This window comes from Dasypus novemcinctus, chromosome 16, assembly GCF_030445035.2.
Source record: "Dasypus novemcinctus isolate mDasNov1 chromosome 16, mDasNov1.1.hap2, whole genome shotgun sequence".
Classification (NCBI taxonomy): domain Eukaryota; kingdom Metazoa; phylum Chordata; class Mammalia; order Cingulata; family Dasypodidae; genus Dasypus; species Dasypus novemcinctus.
The window spans coordinates 47,865,740-47,888,003 of NC_080688.1; the positions used below are offsets into that span (position 1 = coordinate 47,865,740).

The window sequence follows — 22,264 nt, forward strand, 5'->3', positions numbered from 1 at the left end:
TGGTGCAGGGTGTCAGTGATGGGAGGATATATGGGGAGGGGTGAATGTGAGGCATGCCTCTAAGTCATATGAATATGTTTAAGTGTTCATGGGGCACTATCTTGGTGAATGGAGACCCACACAACCACCAAAAGAATACTGAATCCCCATTCTGGGGAGTCCTGCTACATTCTCTAATAGAATGCCAGGAATTCCCTAAGTACATGGGCAGTGCAGAGTGAAGGCAGACAGACCACTGATATTGATATTTGTGCTTATGAACCCTTTCTTGTGAAACTGAAACTTATCCTAGTGTTATATATTGCCTAAGAGTTACCTCCTGAAAGCCTCCTTATTGTTCAAATGTGACCTCTCTCTAAGACAAAGTCAGCATATAAATTTACTATCTCCCTTCCCCCCTCCCCCCACTCCAGGGTGGGACATGACTCCTGGGGATGAACTTCCCTGGCACTGAGGGATTATTACCAAGCACCTACTAGTGATGCATTTGGAAAAAGACTTAGACCAGAAGGGGAAAATGTTAAATACAAATGAGTTTTTATGGTTGAGAGTTTTCAAAGTGAGTCAGGAGGTCATTCCAGAGGTTATGCTTATGCACCTTTCAGCAGGATTTCATTGATGGCCACAGTAAACAGTGCCTAAAACAGCAGGGCTCCTGAGGCTCTAGAAACATCTAGATACAATAAACAGGGCTGATAGCTCAGGAATTTGGCACCCTGTCAGTGGCCTTACTTTGGAATTTATGTTCCTCAGTGTAACAGAGTTAGACTCATTTATAGTTTCCCTACATAAGGTTCTTCTGCCCCTTTTATTTGAACCTATAATTAGCACTATACTTGTTAAATACGTCCTAGAGACTTAAACCTTTGGTCTGTTCCTGTGCCTGTGAGCCCAGAATCTCAGCAGAGTTGCAACACCTACTCTCCAGTTCATTGAACTCACTCAGGTCAACAAGGAGATGATGACAGACAATGCCAATCCCAGGGAACAGAGCGTATGTGTAACTTCAAGCAAGACGGTTCCATCCATCTCTCCCATGGGATCTAAGCCCCCTCTCAATTAGAAACAGAGTGGGCATCACCACCCCAAAATCCTCAAGATTGGGGAATGAACAATGGATTAAAGTAGAATTATCAGTATATTACAGTTATTATTCTTCTAGCAATGAAAGAACTTGTATCATTCATATAAATGCAGTGGTCACCAGAGGTTCTGAGGGGAGGAAGAGGGAAGAATAGGTGTCACATGGGGGCATTTTCGGGACATTGAAATTGTCCTTCATGACATCGCAATGACAGATACAGGCCATGATACATTTTGTCAAAACCTATAAAATGGTGTGGGGCAGAGTGTAAACTATATTCCATGATTAGTAGCAATGCTTCAATATGTGTTTATCAATTGTAAAAAATGTACCACACTAATGAAAGATGTTAATGTGGGACAGTGTAGGAAAGGGAAGGGGTGGGGCATATGGCAATTCCCTATATTTTTGATGCAACATTTATATAATCTAAAGCTTCTTTAAAAATAAAAATTAAAAAACATTGAAAAAAGAGAATTTGATAGTAGAACCTCAAGCTGCATCTACTTTTGAAGCTTAGACAATGAAGACAATCTCTGATAACCAAGCTTACAGTTGACAACGTGACAGACATGCTATGGTGGTAGAGTGAAAAGTAATTATCCTGGGGGGTGATACTTGGTAAATTCTCAGGGTGAATGATTTAGTTAAGAACTGAGGTCAGCAGCGCCATTTGAGGGAAAATTCATTTCAGTCAAATAAGCATTTATTCCTTACTTACTCATTATTTTCCATTATTTGGCTTTTTCTAGCCTCAACTATGTAGGAACTAGAGGATATTTGACAATAAGCCACTTTATTTCTAAACTCAAATTTGTTTTGCAATCTCCAATCTGGGGAATCAAATGTCCCAGGGTGTATCTGATGTTTAAGTGCTCATAGGCCACTAGAGTAGATCCTTGGAAGTTACAGGCAACCTATGTCACTCCTATAGGCTCTCCCAGTGCAAATCTCTGAAACCCAGGAAAGTGGCCAAGAGTCAATTTACTCACAGGTTTTATCTCTGCAAAAAAGGCTGAAGTAGAAGATGGAATGAAAGTACTCAGCGGCAGACTTGGCCCAGTGGTTAGGGCGTCCGTCTACCATATGGGAGGTCCACGGTTCAAACCCCGGGCCTCCTTGACCCGTGTGGAGCTGGCCCATGCGCAGTGCTGATGCGCGCAAGGAGTGCCCTGCCACGCAGGGGTGTCCCCCGCGTAGGGGAGCCCCACGCACAAGGAGTGCGCCCCGTAAGGAGAGCCGCCCAGCATGAAAGAAAGTGCAGCCTGCCCAGGAATGGTGCCGCACACACGGAGAGCTGACACAGCAAGATGATGCAACAACAAAAAAAAGAAAGAGATTCCCGTGTCGCTGACAACAACAGAAGCGGACAAAGAAGACGCAGCAAATAAACACAGAAAACAGACAACTGGGATGGGTGGGTGAGGGAAGGGGGGAGAAATAAAATCTTTTTAAAAAAAAGAAAGTGCTTAGGTGAGTAAAGTAAGACATGAAGATTTAACACAAAAACTATTGGGAAGCTATTTCGGGCACAATAAAAACTCTTCACCAACCCCTACTTGTCATTCTCCAACTTTTCTGTAATTCTTACTAATTGATGCCTCAGTGGGCTGAATGCTCATGCCTTTTCTTGAGTAGCTCTCTGCGAGGTGTAGTAACATAAACTAAGCCAAGGAGATAAGAAATTGAATTGTCTTTCTTTTCCCCAAGCATGTACATTTTTTTTCTTTTAAAGCTCACCAGTTCTTCTACATTTGCCTTTTCCCCTAACTTCTGACCATAACTGGATTCTCTTTGAATGCCATCAGGTAACCTGGTTCATGGCCTCTTCTCATTATGTACCATACCCCTAGTCTTCAATCTCTTATTAATAGAGAATGGGCCTGCAGTACAAGAATTCTTCCAAACTAGATTCAAACTCAAGGCTGAGATAACATTTTTTAGAGATGTCAAAGGCAGATGGGGATGAGAGCTTCTTAAAAACCACACATTGAGGAAAAAAATGCAAGAAGAGCAACTTTTTAAATTTCTTTATTCATAGACGTTTTGGAACCATTTAAATCAATAGACAATGAAAAACTTTTAGACGTAACATACCATGTTTACCTTGAGGTACACATTGGGCCCACTATATAATGCTCTGGAGAGAAATGCAACTGTTAATTGGTAGTTTATCACCCATATTTTCTAAGCAAAGAAACTGTAAAGATGGCTACAGGATTCTTTGAAAAGAATACACCATTTCCATCAAAACCGAGGAGAACTTCCCCAATTTTTGAGTTCAATTTTTAGGCTATTAGCTTAAACAATATTTTAAATGGAACCTAATATGAAAATGACAGAAAAGGCTTACAGTTAAGAAATTATCTGAGCCTTACTACTTACCATGGAATTGTAAACAAAAGAATTTCATAATCTGATAAGCTCTACTACAAAACCCATAGCTTAAAAATTAGAGAGCAGCAAAATTACAGAAGGTATTTGTATACAGTTTTAACCAAAATCACGTTTACCACTTGTTTCTGGCTTTCACAAGACAAAATTTAACACTAGAGCTTCTAAGATTAAGTGATGAGATTTACAAGATGTGGCCATAAGAATCCTACAATATTCCACCCCCACATTAGTCCTACTTTCCACCACTGGCATTCTGGGCCTTTCATTCCTGTTGTCCTAGCAGCCTAGTGTGTCTATATTTACTAAGAAAAGAGTGGGAACTGACAGAATAAACATAACATTTTTGAAAGCCTCATGTGCAGACTGCAGATCTTCCGTTTCTGGTAGACTGAAAGTGCAATTTCCTCTGAACCATCCACTAAGTTCTTTGGAGAACTGTTTTGTTTTCCAGTTTATTATCCAAAATGTTAATCTCATGGTGAGTAGTGATTTGCTCTACAAAGTGTTTGCAAGATAGAGCCTTGTTCCATCCATGCCCACCCCTGGAACTTCTCTGAGGAGCTGCGGGTCTAGAACTTGAGAGGGGTGCTTAAGCCTGTGTCTGCAGTCAGAACAAATTGTCAAAATCTTTCCCCAGAGACTGCGGTTTTATCTTTACATGAGACAAGAAAAAATACTACAATTTAGCCAAATGGGCAGTTTGGTGAAACTTCACAAAACTTGAATGGCTCACGTGGGGTGAAAGAGTCCAAGAGTAAATTTCACAGTTCATTAAGCTAAGCAGCTCAACTTAAAGAAGAGAGAATTGTAGGCATTTACAAGGTTCTAAGAAGGTACTGATCTGGGAGCGTCTGAGTTCTTTCCCAACATAAGTTGTGCCCACATTTGAGATTTTAGCTACTGGGCTTGGTTTATTGCTGATTGTTCTAATGTTCTTTTCTGATGAGGGCCATGATGATTTTAGTCATGAATTTAAGGATCCAAAGCACTGTGGTCACCACATCGACTGCAGGATCCTGCCAGATGTGCTCAGTCTTGAACTGGTTGGTTAGCAGAGGTTCTGCTTGTAAGAATCTTTGCACATTGCTTTATGCTGCAAAACAGCAGCTCTCAGAAGGGAAGGGCTACTTCCTTCTTACCTCTTGTCATGATTCTCTCCAGGCTGAGAATACCTTGTCTCATCCAGGTGACAAGGTATGGAAAGGTGTTCAGCTCAGAAATGGTCTATTGCAATTATATTTATTTGTAGCTTTGGAGACGACAGAAGATATTACAATTAAAAAAAATTCCAAGTTAAAGAAAACAAAGCAATGACTGGTGAGAAGGCAGGTTTCAATGGTTTGGTGGCATTTGCTTTATACCTTTAAAAGAGGCTGCCATTTCCCCCATTCGTGGATTCTTTAAAGACAGAACAACACATAAAGGAGATTTCATGTTCCTTACAGAAGCTTAAAAGGTACCAGGTACTGTGATATCAAATATAAGTAATATGAACGTCATGAGCTCCACGATGGAAGGAGCTGTGTCTTTTTTTGGCGCTGGCAATGTGCCTGGCACACAAAAGGTGCTTGATGAGTGTTTAATAAATAAATGAATGAACGTATGAATGAAAGACCAGTCTCCACCTCCAAGGTGTCTCCATATTGCCACATAACATAAACTTGACATAAGCTAAGACAAACTATTTTGTGTGATGTTTTTGCAAAAGAAACAACAAAAGAAAAAAGGAAAAGGATAAGAAGTTAGTTTTCATGTAGGACCTTTACAGTAAAGCAAAACCAACCTGTTCCTCCTCCTGAATTTGTGTCCAAGTGCCAAGGGTTTTAAAACTGATTCAGTGAGGGTTTGCCAATGAAAATTTCCAGCTTTTCAATGGCATCTGGTCTGTTTTCACTTTAAACTAAAGTTCTGAGAGTTTAACTTGACTAAGGAATTCCCACTCAACAAAAGGACACCTCTGAAACATTAAAGTAAATGAGGGATCTCATGTCATGCAACTGTACCAGAAACTTAATAGATTTGTCAGTTACTTTTTAAGGTGTGCTCTAGTTTGCCAAATTTTACAGGGTACACTTTTTACCTAGGGTGTAGTATTTACATTTTCAAAGATATGTTAGGGAAAAAATGCTATTTTTAGAAAAGGCTATCAAAGATGGGAAAACAAGAATAGGTATCAATTCACTTCAACACTAATCAGGAGATGATTTATAAAATATATTCTTCATGCCAAGACATAATAACATATTGCAAAGAACAAAAAAAAAGGTCAGCAAAACTATACTGGTGTGAAGATAGAAGTTCCAGGGGACAGAGTGTTGCAGTATCTTGTCTTTAAAATTTTTTTTTTTTTGGCTGAGCAGGAAGACCCAGAAGATAATAAAATGTAATCTATGCTTGTAGGTCACAGTGACACTTTGTTGGCTGACCTATCCCATCCAAGAGGTCACAGAGTACACCTCTATCAGCAGCTATCTGTATATCCAGAATCTGGAGACGACTCTGGGGAACAGGCTATTTGAAGGATGCCTTGCTCAGAGAGCTAGAACTTTTCTAAGATTTACATTCTTTCAAAAAGTCAAGAGTGATGACAATGCCATTATATTTTGGAATATTTCATCATGTTTAGATCAATGTCCTGGAATTCTTGGAATAAAAAATAGGGTAATAAGTACTTTCTTTGGAAGAAAGGAAAGAAGAGGTTTGTGACCTAAGTTCTCTTAATGATATTTTAGAAATTATTCAACAGACATAGCATATATACTAATAGAAGTAGATTTGTCTGATTTCTGGGCTCTCTTAAAGTCCAAAGCATGATGAGAATACCTAATGACCTGTAAAATTCTCTTAACACAGGGGAGTAAGACCCTCAAACCAGAGAATTCTCATTATACAGAAACTGTTATTTCCCCAGATGTCAGCATGAGAGTAGGATAAGTAAAAACCAGCCCTATAATGGGCTTAAATAAAATTTGATTCTTCAATGCAGTCTCTCCAATGGTTTGTTCCAAGCTTTCTACTATGAAGCCTAACATGATTCAGCTCCGTGTGACAGGGCTCTTGACTCTTCTGCCCACGATTCCTAAGAAAGACAACTTTGTTAACTGCCCTAAAACCTCAATGGAGATTGGAAAGTGAGCAAATGTTATCATAATGATGTTTCAAAACATACGTGTCTATTGTGCATACACTAATATACATATAAATGTACATAATTGTTCTTTTCTCTGCTCAATAAAATTAGCAGCAGTTACAGATAAATTATCGTGGTCACAATTTGCACTATTTCTAAGGACATCGCATATCCTCTGTCAACACATGACTTTTGGAAAATACCTTTTGATAAAAAGATCTCCACCAAGCATGTAACATTAAAGTGTCATTTCATATCACTAACACGTTCAGGCACAAGAGTAAAACAATTAGCATTAAGCAATCCAGACAACAGAGCACAGAATACAGTTAACTGCCTGAAGTCAGCCCACCCCCCCAGCCCCCCAAAGAAGGGAATCGTTGCTCAAAAGTGTTTTTTTAAAGATTCTTACGTCTTTTGGCTTTGGCTATTTTGTAATAAATATACCTTCTCACACAAACCTATTCAGGCAAGGATGATTTTTCTGGACATGCCTTTATTTCTTTTAGCAGCTGTTGAGCATTGAGTGATGTACAAGGCACACCTCTAAGGGTTCTGTACAGCATTTTTATTGATGTACAAAATAGCCTGTTCACCATTCAAAAATGTAATCTGCATAGTAAGTGTTTCTCTTATCCTTATGTACAGAGAAGGTTTTTAGTGCAAAACACATGAAATTATGTCCCAGCCCACCCCATCTAGCACGCAAATGGATCAGTTTTGTTCATTGCTAGTTGGGGTTATTTGGCTATATTTTGGGCCTCCAGCCATTAATGAATTGCATGATTTTCTTCACCTGCAGTTTGCTCAGTTTGAAATCCTCTGAGAGGATTTCTTCTGTTAGCTGAACAAGCAAATTCCCATCAATCTTTTCAGTAACAAAAAATGATATGACATCTTCGGACAAACCAATGAACCGTAACGACTTGGACACTTCTTCTATCGAGAGTCCCGAAAGGTCAGCAGGCGGCTGCCAGGGTGATCCATCACCACAGGACCTGGGGGCCAGCTGGAGGTGGAGTGGAGATGAGAAAGGACAGGAGACAGGGAAGATGTCCTGCAAGCCCTTTTTAACAAAATACTGGTCCTCGGAGAGGTCTGGTGAGCCAGATTTGAGGTCTTCCTCAGCACCATCGATTTTCAGAGGCAAAGGAGATGTTTCAGAGGCGGCTTTCTCTTCCGCGGGCTTTGGGGCCCTTGGGGGTAAGGCAGGGCAGGAAATACTCTGCTTTGTGGTGCTAGCTGCGAGAGTTTTCTCATCTGTGTTCTCCAGAGAATAGCTTGCTGATTTGGGACAACCAGAGATGCTGCTGCTGAATTCTGCAGCGACTGAGCTGGGGGGGCTGGCCAGGAGCTCACAGCCATCAAAGTCAAAAGGCGCTGGGCAGTTTCTCTTTGGTGTGCCTGGTGTCTTTTGTCTAGGATAGCTGTAACTCCTGCTTGGATCCAGTAGGAAATCACTCCTGGTCTGGCTTTCAGATGTTCCCGAGTAATGATTGGGCCACGAGAGCCTGGAGGACAGCGCTTCAGCAGAAGGACTTCCAAAGGGGGATTTCAGATCCACAGAATCAGCTTTCACTCGGTTACACGGATAGCAGGAAACAGGAGCACTTTCAGAAGGACTGGTGTCACTTTTAGTAACGTTGCTTAAAAGCAAACACAGAGAGGGAGATTAGTAAAATAAATAAAAGTTATAACCCCAAGCCTTTCATTTATCCACATATATTATTTCTGAATAGAACAAGGTAGTTAGGAAGAAATATAAATTCCCTATCATGAATAAAGTACCCATTAACCTCACTGGTTTGTGTTTTTTCAAAGAATCTTTAATAGTAATAGGATACATTGGTAATTATGGATATGTATGTAATGATTTAAAATGCTACAGTGGAGATAGCAAATATATAAATACATCATGTATCTATTAACTAATTATTAATGCCTGGATCTGTGGAAAGAAAAATTCTTAAGCTATATTATTTGGGCTTAGTACCAACAGGCATCACAACTGGTGATGCTTGCAGTGGGCAAGTATTGAGTGAAAGGGTTCCTCCTGCTTGCCATCCACTTGCCACAGTGACATGACTACATCACCACTACCCATTACTCCATTTCTATCAAAAAGCCTGAGGTAGGATGCTTGTTATGCTTGCCCTGGTTTATGTACAACTAAGTAACATTAGCAAGAGAACAAACAAACAAAAAATACTATAAGGATCACAGCTAGAATAATGCATTCAGCTCTGGATGTGGCATTTTAAGAGTGACAGTGAAACTGGAGTGTGCTAAAAGATGGGTAACCAGGCTAATGAGGGACTCGGCAGCAATGCCAGGGGAAACAATGGATGGAACTGAGGTTGCTTTTTTTGGAGAAGACAAGGCATATTATAGTTGACTTGAAATTTTCATGGGCAGACAAAGAGAAGTGGGGTGGACTTATTTTGCATTTCTAGACAGAAGACATAGTTGAAAGTTACATGGAGATAGAGTTCAACTTAATATTATGAAAGATTTCTAAAAAATCAGAAGCATTTGCCAACAATGGCATGCATGGTATTGCTGAAGAATGAGCTCACAGTACCAGAAGAATCCAGACAGAAGTGAATGCCATCCCACCAATGATGGTCAAGAAGGGACTGGGTGGAAACTCACAGCAGATAGCCAACAAGGACCTTTCCCATTCTGGGTCCTGTCTGAAGGTGCTATCTGAAAGAGGAGATGCTAATTTGTGAGAACTGATGGCTGTCCATGGGTTCCTTCCAAGAGAATTTAGTTGCTCTTTATCACCAAATTTCTCAGATTGCTGAGAAATCTTTTCTTCTTAAGAATCTCAGGCTGCCAGCTCAAAACCATCATGCTCTTGTAGTAAAATTCTTTTAGAAATGAAAAAAAAAAAAAAAGTTCCTTCCCCACCACCCTGCCTAGGTTCTGGCTACCATGAAGATGTTGTTCTTGAGAACCTGTGAACTGGCTGCTGAGAAACATCCTGTTGAAGTGGGACCTGGCACGAAGACTTACATGTTGTGCAGCCCTGAAGAATAGTAGGACAAGGTGGGGCTGGGAGAACGCGTCTGAGGCCGCGCTGGCTTGACTGTGCGAGGAGGAATGGAAGGACTTGTGGACAAAGGCTTTGCACTTCGGGGTGGAACCGGTGGGGCGTTCAGGAGCCGGCACTCTTCCCTGACCTGGCGCAGAAAAGAATACTCCGGGTTAGCAACAGCCTGACAATGCCACCGGTGGCCAGCTCGATTCTGTAGGGTCAAGTCACTACATAAACGATACTGGAAAGGGAGCAAGGAAGGGAATGAGGAGACTGGAGCAAACAAGAACGATGGTCAACACCAGAGGCTGCCATGGGGAAAAACTCTGGAGCTTGTCAAATACTTGCTGGGATGGCCTGATTTCGAAAGAACCTGCTTGGCAATGGCCAGATTGCTGAAATGTAATAAATAACGGGCGTGTTTAAAGTGTCTTTTAGTTAAAGAGCCAGTGAAATGAGAGGACTTATAAAAAACATAGAGAAAAAAAGGACATAAGCAACAGTCTTTGTAGGATGAGATGAGGGGCTCCTACTGAGATGTATTTATTCACTGTGTCAATTCAATTCAATTTGATCCACACCTTAGGAAATGGACTGTTCTTTGGTGCTCTGGCATTAAATGCTCCTTCTGAAGTCATATTCAGAACTCAAATGTAAATATGTGTGCCAGCTCCCTGGGAACCTTGTTAAAATGCAGATTCTCATTTAGTAGGTCAAAGGTGGGGCCTGAATTGTGCATTTCCAATAAACTCCCAAATGGCCTTGATGCTGCCGGTCCTCAGGCCACACAGCTCTCCGAATCTAAAAATAGTCCTTTCGATAAGCACCTCCCACCCCCTCACCCCTCCTACTCATGCTCACATTGGCGTGGACTTAGGAAAGTGACCTCTGCGTCCTTTCTGCTTCCTCACCTCTGCCTTCCATTTCTAGTTTGGTTCCCGTTTGCTGCAAGCCTTTAGACGAAAATTCTTTTTAACGAAGTGCACACTTCGTACGTACTTCTCTGTGCCGTGCAGCAGGGGGCAGGTTATACCTGGTTCTGCTAGTCTACTCTAAACTATAGGTAAAAATACAGCACATCCTGACTCCGTCAAAGATGCTGTGCTTTGAAACACCCTCGCCTGCATTTAGGGCATCAATCTTTGCATCTTCTTGGCCTTTAACACCTTCCTGTCCAAGAAGCTCTGGAATAATAAAGACAACAAAACAGCAAGCTCCCGTTAGCTTTGGTACTGAGTCTACATAAAAGGAAATAAAACGGGGTTCACAGTACATTATATCTTTTACCGCCAACAGCCCTGGGCCTCTCCCTGCTGCATTACTTCTTGGTACTGGGCCTCACTGGGTTAGTAAGAGGGCAGTTTTACATCTGGAGAAGTCCTTTCTGAGCTAAAACAAAATACTTGGAGCAGCCGGATTTCCTTCCCAACAGCTGCAGGCTTTCCCTGTTGAAAATTTCTGGCTAATATTATTTTGACATCACCGATGGGAGAACTGAAAGGAGCTCTTTTGAATTTTAAATAGGTGGTTATGGTGGTGTAGGTGACTGCTGAGAGAAAATCCAGGTGGAAAAGAGGTTTGGCTAAGGGAGAGAGAGCAGGGAGGCCCAGGGAGAGGCTCAGGTACCACTCTGGGGTCCTTTCCTTAGCAGCTGAGGACAAGTGAGGATGCTGGGCCTCTGGCCAGGTCACCCCAGTCCCTGGCTTTTGGGGGTATGCATTGGTTACAAAGTGGTCATCTCCCTTCTGTCATTTAGTGAATTGTGCAGTAGCCAATTGTATTTCTCATTTTCTTCAAGGAATGTCCACTGAGTCTAGGATGAACAGGTATAACTTTATCACAGATGTGCTTGGTTTGGTTTATTTATCCTACAGGAATCATGGAAAACCTGAGATGGTTAGGAGTCTGTCACTTAACTTTTTAATTTATAAAATGAATGCTTAGTCACTTCGCAAATCCTGGGGTAGGTGGGTCATGAGGAAAACATGGTCAATGCTGAAGTTGATGTAGAACTTCCTAAATTTTGGAATTAGTCATTAAATATGATATTTTACTAGAGACAACTTACCCAGAGTGACAATTACAAAATGCTTTTTAATTTAAAATGATCGGATGACCAAGGTCTTGAAAAAGTTGGAAAAAGAGTCATTTGTAGTTGGATTTGACCTATGAGAAAGTCCTCTCTTCCTGCCCTTAAACCAAGCAGAGATACTCAAAGTCACTTAGAGCTGGATTCTGCCACCTCCTCTGTAACTGGATAGCTCTGAACTGGCTTCCCACATGGGAGGACGTAGGAGGAAAAGGAGGTGACCTACAGGCATCTGCAGGCCACAGGGCCTGGTGAGGAGTGAGCTATGGCCAAGTGGGAGTGTTTACAGCTAACCTTCAAAAGAGAATTTGACATACAGAAAGCTTTGGGGTGGCTACATGACTCTTGAATGGAGTTCAGAGAGAGAGAGAGTGTGTGTGTGCGTGCGTGCATGCTTAGGGAGTTTTTCTTACTTTTCAGGAGATGGGATGTGGTCAGTGAAGAGATATGAATATGAGGTCAGAGAAAGATTTTTCTTTCGCTGTGATGAGAGAGGCAGTTTGCGTATGATCATTTGAGTTCAAAGTGAAAAAATGAGGCTTATTTGAAACTCATTTTGGAAAAAAGGTAGTTGAAAAAAAAAAACACCTCCTTTCAAGGGTTTTAAAGTCCAATGCAAGGAGGCAAACTGTAATTCTGTGGATGTACCAAGCGAGTGGCTGGCACTGCACCGGTGGGCAGCCCTGGCAGGGAGCAGAGCTGCCGACTCTGCACGCACATTTCCGTGTGGCTCTGTTATTTTCAACTTGTTGCTGCTCATGAGGTGGCTCATGTCAGGCTGGATTTCACTGCATTTTATGTGAAAAATTATGTTTTAGTGAATGTAAACATTTGGGGATTCAGAAGTTATACACAGTGAGGGTTTATTGTGCCATCTTAGCTTCCTATTCTTCTACATTCTTCTAACAGTCATCATTCTACTTTTGCTTCTTAATTTGATTCAAGATGGCCATTTACATGCAAGAGGAATGTAGCTGCGCTTTAAATGAATCTTATCTGAAAATAAACGGCAATTTCCAACACTGGATGGCTAGTCACCCTACTTTCAGTTTGTCCTCATACTCAATTTCACTTTTAGGTGCTTTATTTCCAGCACATTCTGGCTGTCATCATGTTACTTCCCATCTCCAATGGCCCCCTCGGGTTACTGGACAAAGATGAGCTTTGCTCACCTTCTACTCTGGCCCTCTGCAATCTGGTTCTAACCCATCTTTCCAGCCATTTCTTGCCCTACTCCTCTACACAAACACACAGCTCCATCCAAAGAGCAGGACTCAGTTTCACCTAAACTACCTGTGCTATTCTGCCCCTCCCTCTGCTTTAGTTTCTATCCCCATCCCTACCTAAATGCAACTCCTAAAGCCAGTCCCAAATTTCACATGTTCTGAGACTATTCAAGCAGCCACCAGGCATGCTCACTGCTTCTCAAACTCTGCCAACACACTGGTTATATCTCCTTTCTTTACAAGCATATTTAATTAACCTCAAAGCTAAAATGGTAGGTAGATGCTGTCACCATCATTGTGGTTATTAATGGCAGACTTTGGGGATTTATCACCTCAGGCACAAATATGCCATACAGAACGCCAGGTAGAGAGGTTAACAGATGTCACAAAAAATACAACAACAAAAAAGGCATATATTGTAAGAAAGCTCTTTATATTTTTATGTGGAACTTGTTACTGACAAGTCACTTGGACTGGGATGTTAATGATTTTAAATGTTCCCATAATAATGTCAATCTAGGGGAGAAAAAGTGTCAGCAGACCTTATTGGCACATATAGCCACATCAACTCTATCACTACCACCATAAATTGACATAGTATTAGAATAAAAATGACAATTCTATTTCAAACTGGTATATGTCTGTGGCTTTAATTTCCACTGCCCCTTAATTACAATTCTAAAATGCGAATATAATAAAATATATTATGCCCATAAACTAGAGCCCTCCTCTTCATTTCAAGCACAGCAATACAAGGAGAGACAGGAACCTGCATTATCAAGAAGAAGCCTCTAGCATTGGTGCTAAGCAATGGAGCTGGCATTTTGCATTGGGGAGGGTATTACCATCCAATCCAGATTCTATTTGTGGGTAATTTCTGGTTATAATAGTTGGGTGTTCATAGAGAAGCTCCTGGCATCAAAAGCCTACTGTTTATGACAGGTCAATGAGGATAATATAGACTCAGATGGCACCAGGGGGAGTCAACTCCAATTTGTAGCCAAGTTTTGCTTCATTAGCAATATTCTGGTCTGAGTTTTGCTTTCCAGCCGTCACACTGCTGGCACAGTTCTTTCATCCTTGCTCCTTTATGACAAGTCCTTCCCTTTTCTAAATGTTCAGTGAGTTGATTCTCATCAAATATAGGACAACACTACCTGGTGTTAATCCAACTATTCTTGGTATACATGCAACAGATTGCTACCCCGGGACTAAAGATCAAGCTAATTTCCCAAAAGGTGGAAATCATGAGTTCTGCCCTTTCTGTAAGTGCCACTTTTCTGTTGCCTAAGAGGCATATTCACATATCAAGTGACTGCCATTTAGCACACTGAGATAATGTAAGAGTGGGGGGTTGAAGTCTGTCCTGAGAGCTTACAGCCAGGATAACAGGTACTGTCCACATCCACTGGCCCTAACAATCTGAAGAACACTTCCCCTACTTCCTGCCTATCATATGCTCGTTGAGCTGCTGCTGATATACAAAAATGAGTAACTCATGGAATTAGTTGTGAGGGAGCTATGTGACTAAAATACACATTGGTAAGTGTAATAACAGAAATATGTACATGGGTTCGTGGGAGCACCGTGCATTTACCCAGTGTGGCAGGAAAAGAATATCCTCATAGGAAATTCTCCTGAGAAAGCACTGGGGGAGAGGGAATTATAGTTGAGACTAAGTGGCATGTACAGAAGGCACAGAGGCAAGAAAGAACACACAGAATGATGCTCTGGTCTGGGGCTTAAATGGCGAGGCAACTACTGAAGCCATTTATCAGATCGCAATTTACAAGGAGCAACAGGGTTTGAGAGAAACCAAGTTCAGTTTTGAAAATACTGAGTTTGACCTGATAGAATCTGAAGTCACTGAGGTCCCCAAATGAGAAATGAAGAAGGCTGAATGAATTCCCAAGAATCTCTTAAGAGGCCGGCAGAGATGAAAGCAGAAGAGGAGAAAAACAAGTCATTGCATTTGACAGCTGAGCAGGAGGTCATGGACGAATGGCATCAAGGAAGCCAAGGGAGGGGAGGACTGAAAGAGAACAAGAACATCAAAGACATGGGGAGTCTAGAAGGTCTCAAAGAAGTATATGAAATTTGACAATTAGCAGGTCGCTGGTGATCGTAGCAGGTGCGTCTAGTGAGGGGAGTCAAGACACCTCAATGAGTCAAAGCTAGAACGGGGGGGTGAGAGGGCAGTTAGTGAGGGCAGGCCATTCTTTTCAAGAATACTGGCTGCAAAGGAAGGAGTGAGACAGTTGTTAGAAAGAGATACTAGATTGAGGGCAGTATGCATTCTCCCCTCCACCTCCCCCCTTTTTTTTAAACTTGGAAGAAACTTGAAAAATGTGCCTGGGAATATACATGCAATTCACATAACTTGGAGGTTAAGTAAGCTTTGATTGCTAGGACCCGTTCTCTCCTTTCATTCAAGACAATGGAGGGGAAGACATATATTTTTGCACTGCTCTCTGCCTTAGTCCTGCCATCAAGGGCCACATAAAGCTAGAAAACTAATTAGTGGCAGCTTACCATCTAACCGATCAAAGACGACAGGCACCTAATGGAACACATGACACTGGAAAGCTTCCTGTTACGCAGTAAGGGAGCCAACAAAGTCAAAACACAGCTCCAATATTTGATCAAAGTCAAATGTCATCACAGAATGGGACTATTTTCTTTATTTTCAGAATATTGTCCAGAAGTCTAAGTGGAGGAGGCATTTAACCTTCCTTTCCCCTTCCCACTCCTTACTGCCTTTACTCTGGTGAGTTAGGAGGAAACAGAGCACATGGGAAAGCACCAGTTATTTGTGAAAATGAGGACAAGGTCTTCTCCCTAATTAGCCAGGTTTGAAAAAATAGCATATGAGGATTTGTTAACAGTACAAAGCTCAAGAGTTATTGCATGGTTGGTAAACGGTTACAGATAGCTGTTTACAGACAAATATTTAAATACCACATACATCTTGAGAATTTTTTATACACATTACCTATGAACTTATTTCTAACTTTCCTCTAGTACATATCTTTCTGTGATGTTTCTTAGGGATTAAAAGAATAGAAGAAACAAAAGACCCACCCAGTATTTAAGAAACAACATCATGGTGGGAAAGGGATCTTTTGGGGATGAAAACGTATGGAAAGTCTTGGTTTCTTGGTACTCCCTGCTTTTCTTCTAAGGAAGAAATGAAGCGGAGCCAAAAAGACAATTTAAGAAAGGTGAACAAAGTCTTTGCTTAACTGCCTTCAGATATCCTTTTAGAAAAAGAAATCAATTTCATAGTAGTACTTGCTCAACTCTTAAGCACAAGACGGTCAAGAGCCATATTTCCTCAGCTTACAGTTTAAAATCTCCTGTTACATGACTGAAAATCACCCATCTCAAAGATCATGCTGCTTGGAATTGTGGGTGCTCTCTAAAGAGATTTTGGAACATTCAGGTAGGGTAAGGATCATTTTGTTGCAACATTGACAATCATTTAGAAAAGGAATATACTACAGAGGAGCTTGCTCTGAAAATTGGATTCACTTTTGTTAATTTTCTTATCTGAAGAGCTCATTTAGCATAATGTCAGTAATCTAAAGTAAAGAGTTTTGTAACCAAGCTTCCTGAACTTTGTCACTTTGCCTTCCCTGCATGCTCTGCCCTGTTTTACATTTCTTCCCACACTCCCTCTCTCCCAGAGAACAAAATCATTACAGCCTTAAGAAATCTTACTTATAAAGAGGCTTTTATACAAAGAGTTCATAACCTTGCCATGTAGCCATCAGCGGATATTTTCAGCCAAACAGAAATTAAAAGTTTTATCAGGACATAAGGGTAATACAATGAACCTTTATTTGATTAATTATGGGAGGGCAGCTGGGATTCACAGTCAAAATTCTGATTCTCAGATGAATGGTTTTCTTCCCTTCCCCCAGTTTTATATATTAACAAGAAGGACTTAAAACAGACCTGTTTCTGAAATGGCCTCCAGTATCCAAGCCTCAGACAGGGCAGGCAAGGGGGAGGGAGCAGGCGGCATTCTCCAGGAGGAGAGAAGGACAACTGGTTCTAAAAAGAAGTGCTTGTTTAAATGCTAGGGTGTGTCCACGGAAGAAAGAATATGCCATTGGGGCATAAAGTAAAAACCTTTTCTGATACATTTAAATAGTTGATAATTTCCTATAAACATGATTTTGCACAAATGGGACCTAAGAGTGCAGATCTGAAACACAGTCTATCCAACAGAATATTATAATTATCTTTCTTAACATTCCGATCAGTGAGAATTTCAATGGACACAGAAAAGGGAGAAAATTCTTGGCCTAGATGTCATTTAAAAACAAATAACTTTCATGAAACCAAAGATAAGAAGAGTAGCTGCAAAATTACCCAAACAGAATAGTAATTAAGTTCTTATATCAATTAATAAATGGCAACACAGGTATGCCTTGCTTATAGAGTACTCCTCAAAAGCTGTAATTAAAATGAATTAAATGTTAAATGCCCTAGGAGACCTCATTAATTAGTGGAATCCTCAAGAGAATTTTTTATAGAGGAATTATTTTGAAAAGTAAATAATCACTGCCAGATTAATCTTTTTAGTACCTAAACTTGAATATTAAAACATCAAGTCTATTTAAGACAGCCTGTCCTTTAATGTCTTTTCTAATATAAATATTTAAAAGCAGGAAAAAGCCCAGAGACAAAATAAAATAAATTCAGAGAATTTAATTCTCATGGCCACTTCCGTCAGTTTATAAACAAACATACCTTTTGAGTGATTTCTTAACTTTGGCAGTCACATGAAACCCCTTATTTCTGGGGGCAGGCACGTATGGGGTTAGTCCTGAAGAATGGAATACTCAGCGCTACTTCCCAGCTTTAATATTTTTATGTAGATTTGTCTGGGAATATTTATTTTTGGATCCTTGCTGCAGCTTTAGAGTCATAAAGAATACTTGGGGCTTTTTTCACAGGCAGCCCATACTTCTATAAAACTTTTAATTACTCCATTAAAGGGTTATAAAGTAGAAGGATGTACAGGATGCTGAGCATTTCTGAAAGTCTTCTGGTTTATGATGATCACAGATCTTTGGCTTCATAGCTTAGGAACTGTAAAAACATACCTGTCTTCTCAAGCAGGCATTTTCCTAGTCACATTAAATTAGGCTTTTGTAATATCTTAGAGATCCAGTAAAATGAAACCATTGCACACCCTTTGTGATGCGAGACAATGGGCCCCTCCCTGTGCCAGGGCTGCCTGCTGATCCGGCAGCCAAGGTGTGTGTGTATGCCTGTGCCCATCAGCCACTCTGCCTCTCGGGCCGTGCATCAGCTGGCAAGGATGACCTTCCCTTCCCGTTCCTGGACCAAGGAGAGAGAGAGAGGAAACTATCCCCCACCCCAACTCACTTTCTATCTGACCCTAAATCGGAATACATCCTGTATTAGGTTACTGCTACTATTTATTGAATGCTTACCAAGTGCCAGGGAAAAGTGCCAAGCACTCTGTACTACAATACAATAATGTAATGAAGAAGTTATTATTCCCACAGGCACTGACTCAGTATTTTGCTCATCGTACCAAGAGGATTCAAAGAGCGTGGGTCCTACAGGCTCTGCCACGCAGCCTTTAACTGTTTATTCAGTAATGGGGCAGACCACTTCTCTCCCTGCTTTCAATGAATTCTACTTGGGAAAGGAACGAACACCCCTAGGATGCTTGGCATTTCCTTCCATTTTCTCAACTCTCCAGTCTATCTGAGGTAGGTTCAAACACACCAATATACTTCTCCACAGTTTTTTTTTTTTTTTGTCAAGTGCATATTGGACTAGGCCCAGTCAATCTGGCATTAAATTCATCCAGTAAGTCTTATTTTTCACAAATATCAACAAGGAGGTGTACTTCATTTATGGAACTTTATTTGTGATGGGTTTCCTGGCCTACAACAATGAGTATATGCTATAAAATCCAGTTTATAACTCAGTTCCTATACCCTGTGTCTTATAAGCCATGGGGCATTCCTGTGTATCGGAAAGGTTAACAAAGTATTCACCATTTAACCTTCAATATGGCACAGAGAACTTGGTTTAAACCAATGGCTCACAACCTAGAGTGCTTTTTATTATTTTCCTTCCATGAATCCCAGGAATTGCTGGGATGTCAACAACTAACCAAGAATGAGTGCATTTTTTGTTTCTATTACTAAAGACAGATGGAGGACACTGATCACTAGGTTCTGGAGTCCCAAAGTAGGATATTGATGCATAAGTGGTCTCAGAAAACCCTGCAGCTTTGATAATGATTTATAATTTACTGCATAGGCCAGAATAGCCTGGAAGCCAAAATATTCTATTTACAGATTTTCATACAATATAAATTCTTCCCATCATTGCTTTCCAAAATGGCATCTTCTAAATAGAAAGACAGAAAAAAAGATAGCTCTTGAAGATGATCATTTGCAGAGTGTATCTAGGGAAATATTTTAGACATGATAACCAATATTCAGAAAATTAAGATTATGGAGAGAGACCCATAAAGTTATGAAATAGAGGACCTATTTAAAAATAAGGATAAGGAACAAGAAGATAATTCACTTAAAGAGGGACTGGCAGGTCATTTTGATCTGGGGGCACCACGTACAATTTTAAAAAGTGGAAATGTCACCACTCTGTTTGCTGAGCATGTTCCTTCAGCTTGGGCTCATCCGTTCAATTCTAAGGGAAACTAGTGGCTGTGTTCCTGGAACTAGGAATGGCATGCTTTTCCCTGAGTCATTCCATTAGGGAGGGAATAGCCTCTCAGGAGAGAGAAGTGGCAAACTTTTGTTTAAGAAATATTGTATTAGATAATTCTTAAAATGAAAGATGACTTGAGCATAATTCTAAATAGCCACATCAAGTCCCAAGTATATTACCTATTTAGGATGGGTAGGAAAGTAATGACAAGCACAAACCCCAATGATGCTAGAACTGCAGCACAACATGGGAAACACAGCAAGCATTATAACAGTGGGAAAGAGGTATGCTCACTTTTTAAACAGAGAAACAAGGACCATCAACATTTGCTGGTGAGAGCACAAACAAATGTCACAACTTAGGATGCAGAAGTGAAGAATAGAAGAATTAGAAGGAAAAGGACAGGCAGAGGGAAGAGCATGTGGCTCAAGCAATTGGGCTCCCGCCTACCACATAGGAGGTACAGGGTTCGATGCCCAGAGCCTCTTGGTGAAGGCAAGCTGGCCCATGTGGAGTGCTGGCCGGCATGGAGTACGCACAGGAGTGCTGCCCCATGCAGAGAGCTGGCGCAGCATGATGATGCAACAAAAAGAGACACAGCAGACCAGGGAGCTGAGGTGGCGCAAGAGAATGATCACCTCTCTTCCACTCCAGAAGGTCACAGGATCGGTTTCCAGAGCAACCTAATGAGAATATAAGCAGGCACAGAAGAACACAGTGAATGGACACAGAGAGCAGACAGTGGAGGGAGAGCAGAAAAATAAATAAATACATCTTTAAAAAAAAAGAAAAGAAAGAAAAGGACAGGCTGAGATGCAGCTTTTACGTCTAGACCTTAAAGTGACTCTGGGCCATACACTGTGGCACAACAGAGTTTATTTGCCAGTTTCCAGCTCTGCTTTCCTTTCTTTTCCATTGTTCAAGAACCTTCTGTTCCTAAGGACCTGGTGGGAGTTGTCACCTTCCCAGATAACATCCAGCTGGCCTCACATGAAAGCTCAGCACCATCTTTAATGATCTGGTAGGAAAACTGTTAGACACATGGAGTCTCTTTCCCACGACTCATTCCACTCTAATTAACCAAAGAAGTAGCTTTACTTAATTCTGTGGAAGCACTTGAATTTATGCCCCATTAAAGTTCCCCTTTGAAAATTACAAGCTGAAGCCACATCTAAGAATTATGACGTTCTCTGGATCCCACACACATGCTAAAAATGGAAAATTCATTTCATGGTTATGGAACCAATAAAAAATATGACTTCATATGAAATGCCTACTTTTTCTTTAAGTAAATTAAATGATTTCAGGTGTTTATAAAAAATATTTATGTCTATAGCATTCCGTAAACACTGGATATGCTCTGAAGATTCTTTTACATCATAAGAAATTACAGCTTAGACTGGAGGCCAAAAATTTTTTCTTTTCCTGTGAGGTTTGCTTTTAGTTTCAAATTTAATTCTAGCATCTTTTATTTTTTAGTACCAGGGTCAAGATTAGATTTCGTAATATTTATGTTCTTATTCAATTTTCATTAGTTACAGGAAAAAACAAGCAATGCTAAGTTTCCCACCTCTAGACTTGGTGGGCCCTAGGAGTGACCATCTTGGATGCGTCAGTCAGTCAGTCAACAAACCTAAGTTGGGAAGCAAACTTGGCCCAATGGATAAGGCGTCCACCTACCACATGGGAGGTACTCGGTTCAAACCCCGGGCCTCCTCAACCCATGTGGAGTTGGCCCACACGCAGTGCTGATGCACGCAAGGAGTGCCCTGCCACGCAGGGGTGTCCCCGTGTAGGGGAGCCCCACGCGCAAGGAGTGTGCCCCGTAAGGAGAGCCGCCCAGCGCCAAAGAAAGTGCAGCCTGCCCAGGAATGGTGCCGCACACACGGAGAGCTGACACAGCAAGATGACGCAACAAGAATAGACACAGGTTCCTGGTGCCGCTGACAACAGTACAATAGAAGCGGACACAGGAGAACACACAGTGAATGGACACAGAGAACAAACAACTGGGGCGGGGGGTGGGGGAGGGGACAGAAATAAATAAATAATAAATCTTTTAAAAAAACCAACCTAAGTAAGTTCCTACTATGTGCCAGCTAGGATCAAAGTTCTATAGGCAAAGCTGACCCCATGTTCTGAAGGGAGATCAGGGCCTCCACTTTCATGTAACGTCAAATGCTTGACTGAAATGCGACCTCCTTAAAATTGCCTAAAGTATTTGCTAGAAGTGACCCCTCACTTTTTACCTGGCTTTTCTAGGAATGCTAAGAGCATCCTCTGTGATGAAAACAAGGCCCAAGAGCTCTGGCTTCATCGAGCTCTCCCCCAAATATTCACAGCACCTCCTGGCTATGATAATCTCTGGGTTTGTGCCTTAAAGTCCCTGGAATATCCTGAAAGAAGCTGGAGAAAGTCCTCGACACGCAATTGCTCAGGAGTACCTATGTCCTGGAACAAAGAGTCAGAGGTGGGTCTTCTCCAGGACAGCTTTGCAGCAATGAGGGCACTTTCTGGACAGCTCAGGATGGGACTTGGCTCAAACTCTGCTGGCCTGGCTTTTAGGGCCATG

General features: G+C 41.3%; 1 protein-coding gene across 4 annotated transcripts in view; it reads right to left on the minus strand.

The window, feature by feature from the left end:
• Positions 1–3,099: 3,099 nt before the first annotated feature.
• The window catches only part of GAREM1 (GRB2 associated regulator of MAPK1 subtype 1), a 203,988-nt gene continuing 184,823 nt past the window's right edge, over positions 3,100–22,264 (minus strand). For all 4 annotated transcript variants that reach the window (XM_004478997.4, XM_058277599.2, XM_004478999.3 and 1 more), the window contains 2 exons: positions 9,630–9,796; positions 3,100–8,257 (listed from right to left, as the gene is read on the minus strand). In XM_004478997.4, the coding sequence (XP_004479054.1) occupies positions 7,360–8,257; positions 9,630–9,796 (1,065 nt within the window). In that variant the 3' untranslated portion in view covers positions 3,100–7,359. The remainder of the gene's footprint in view (positions 8,258–9,629; positions 9,797–22,264) is intronic.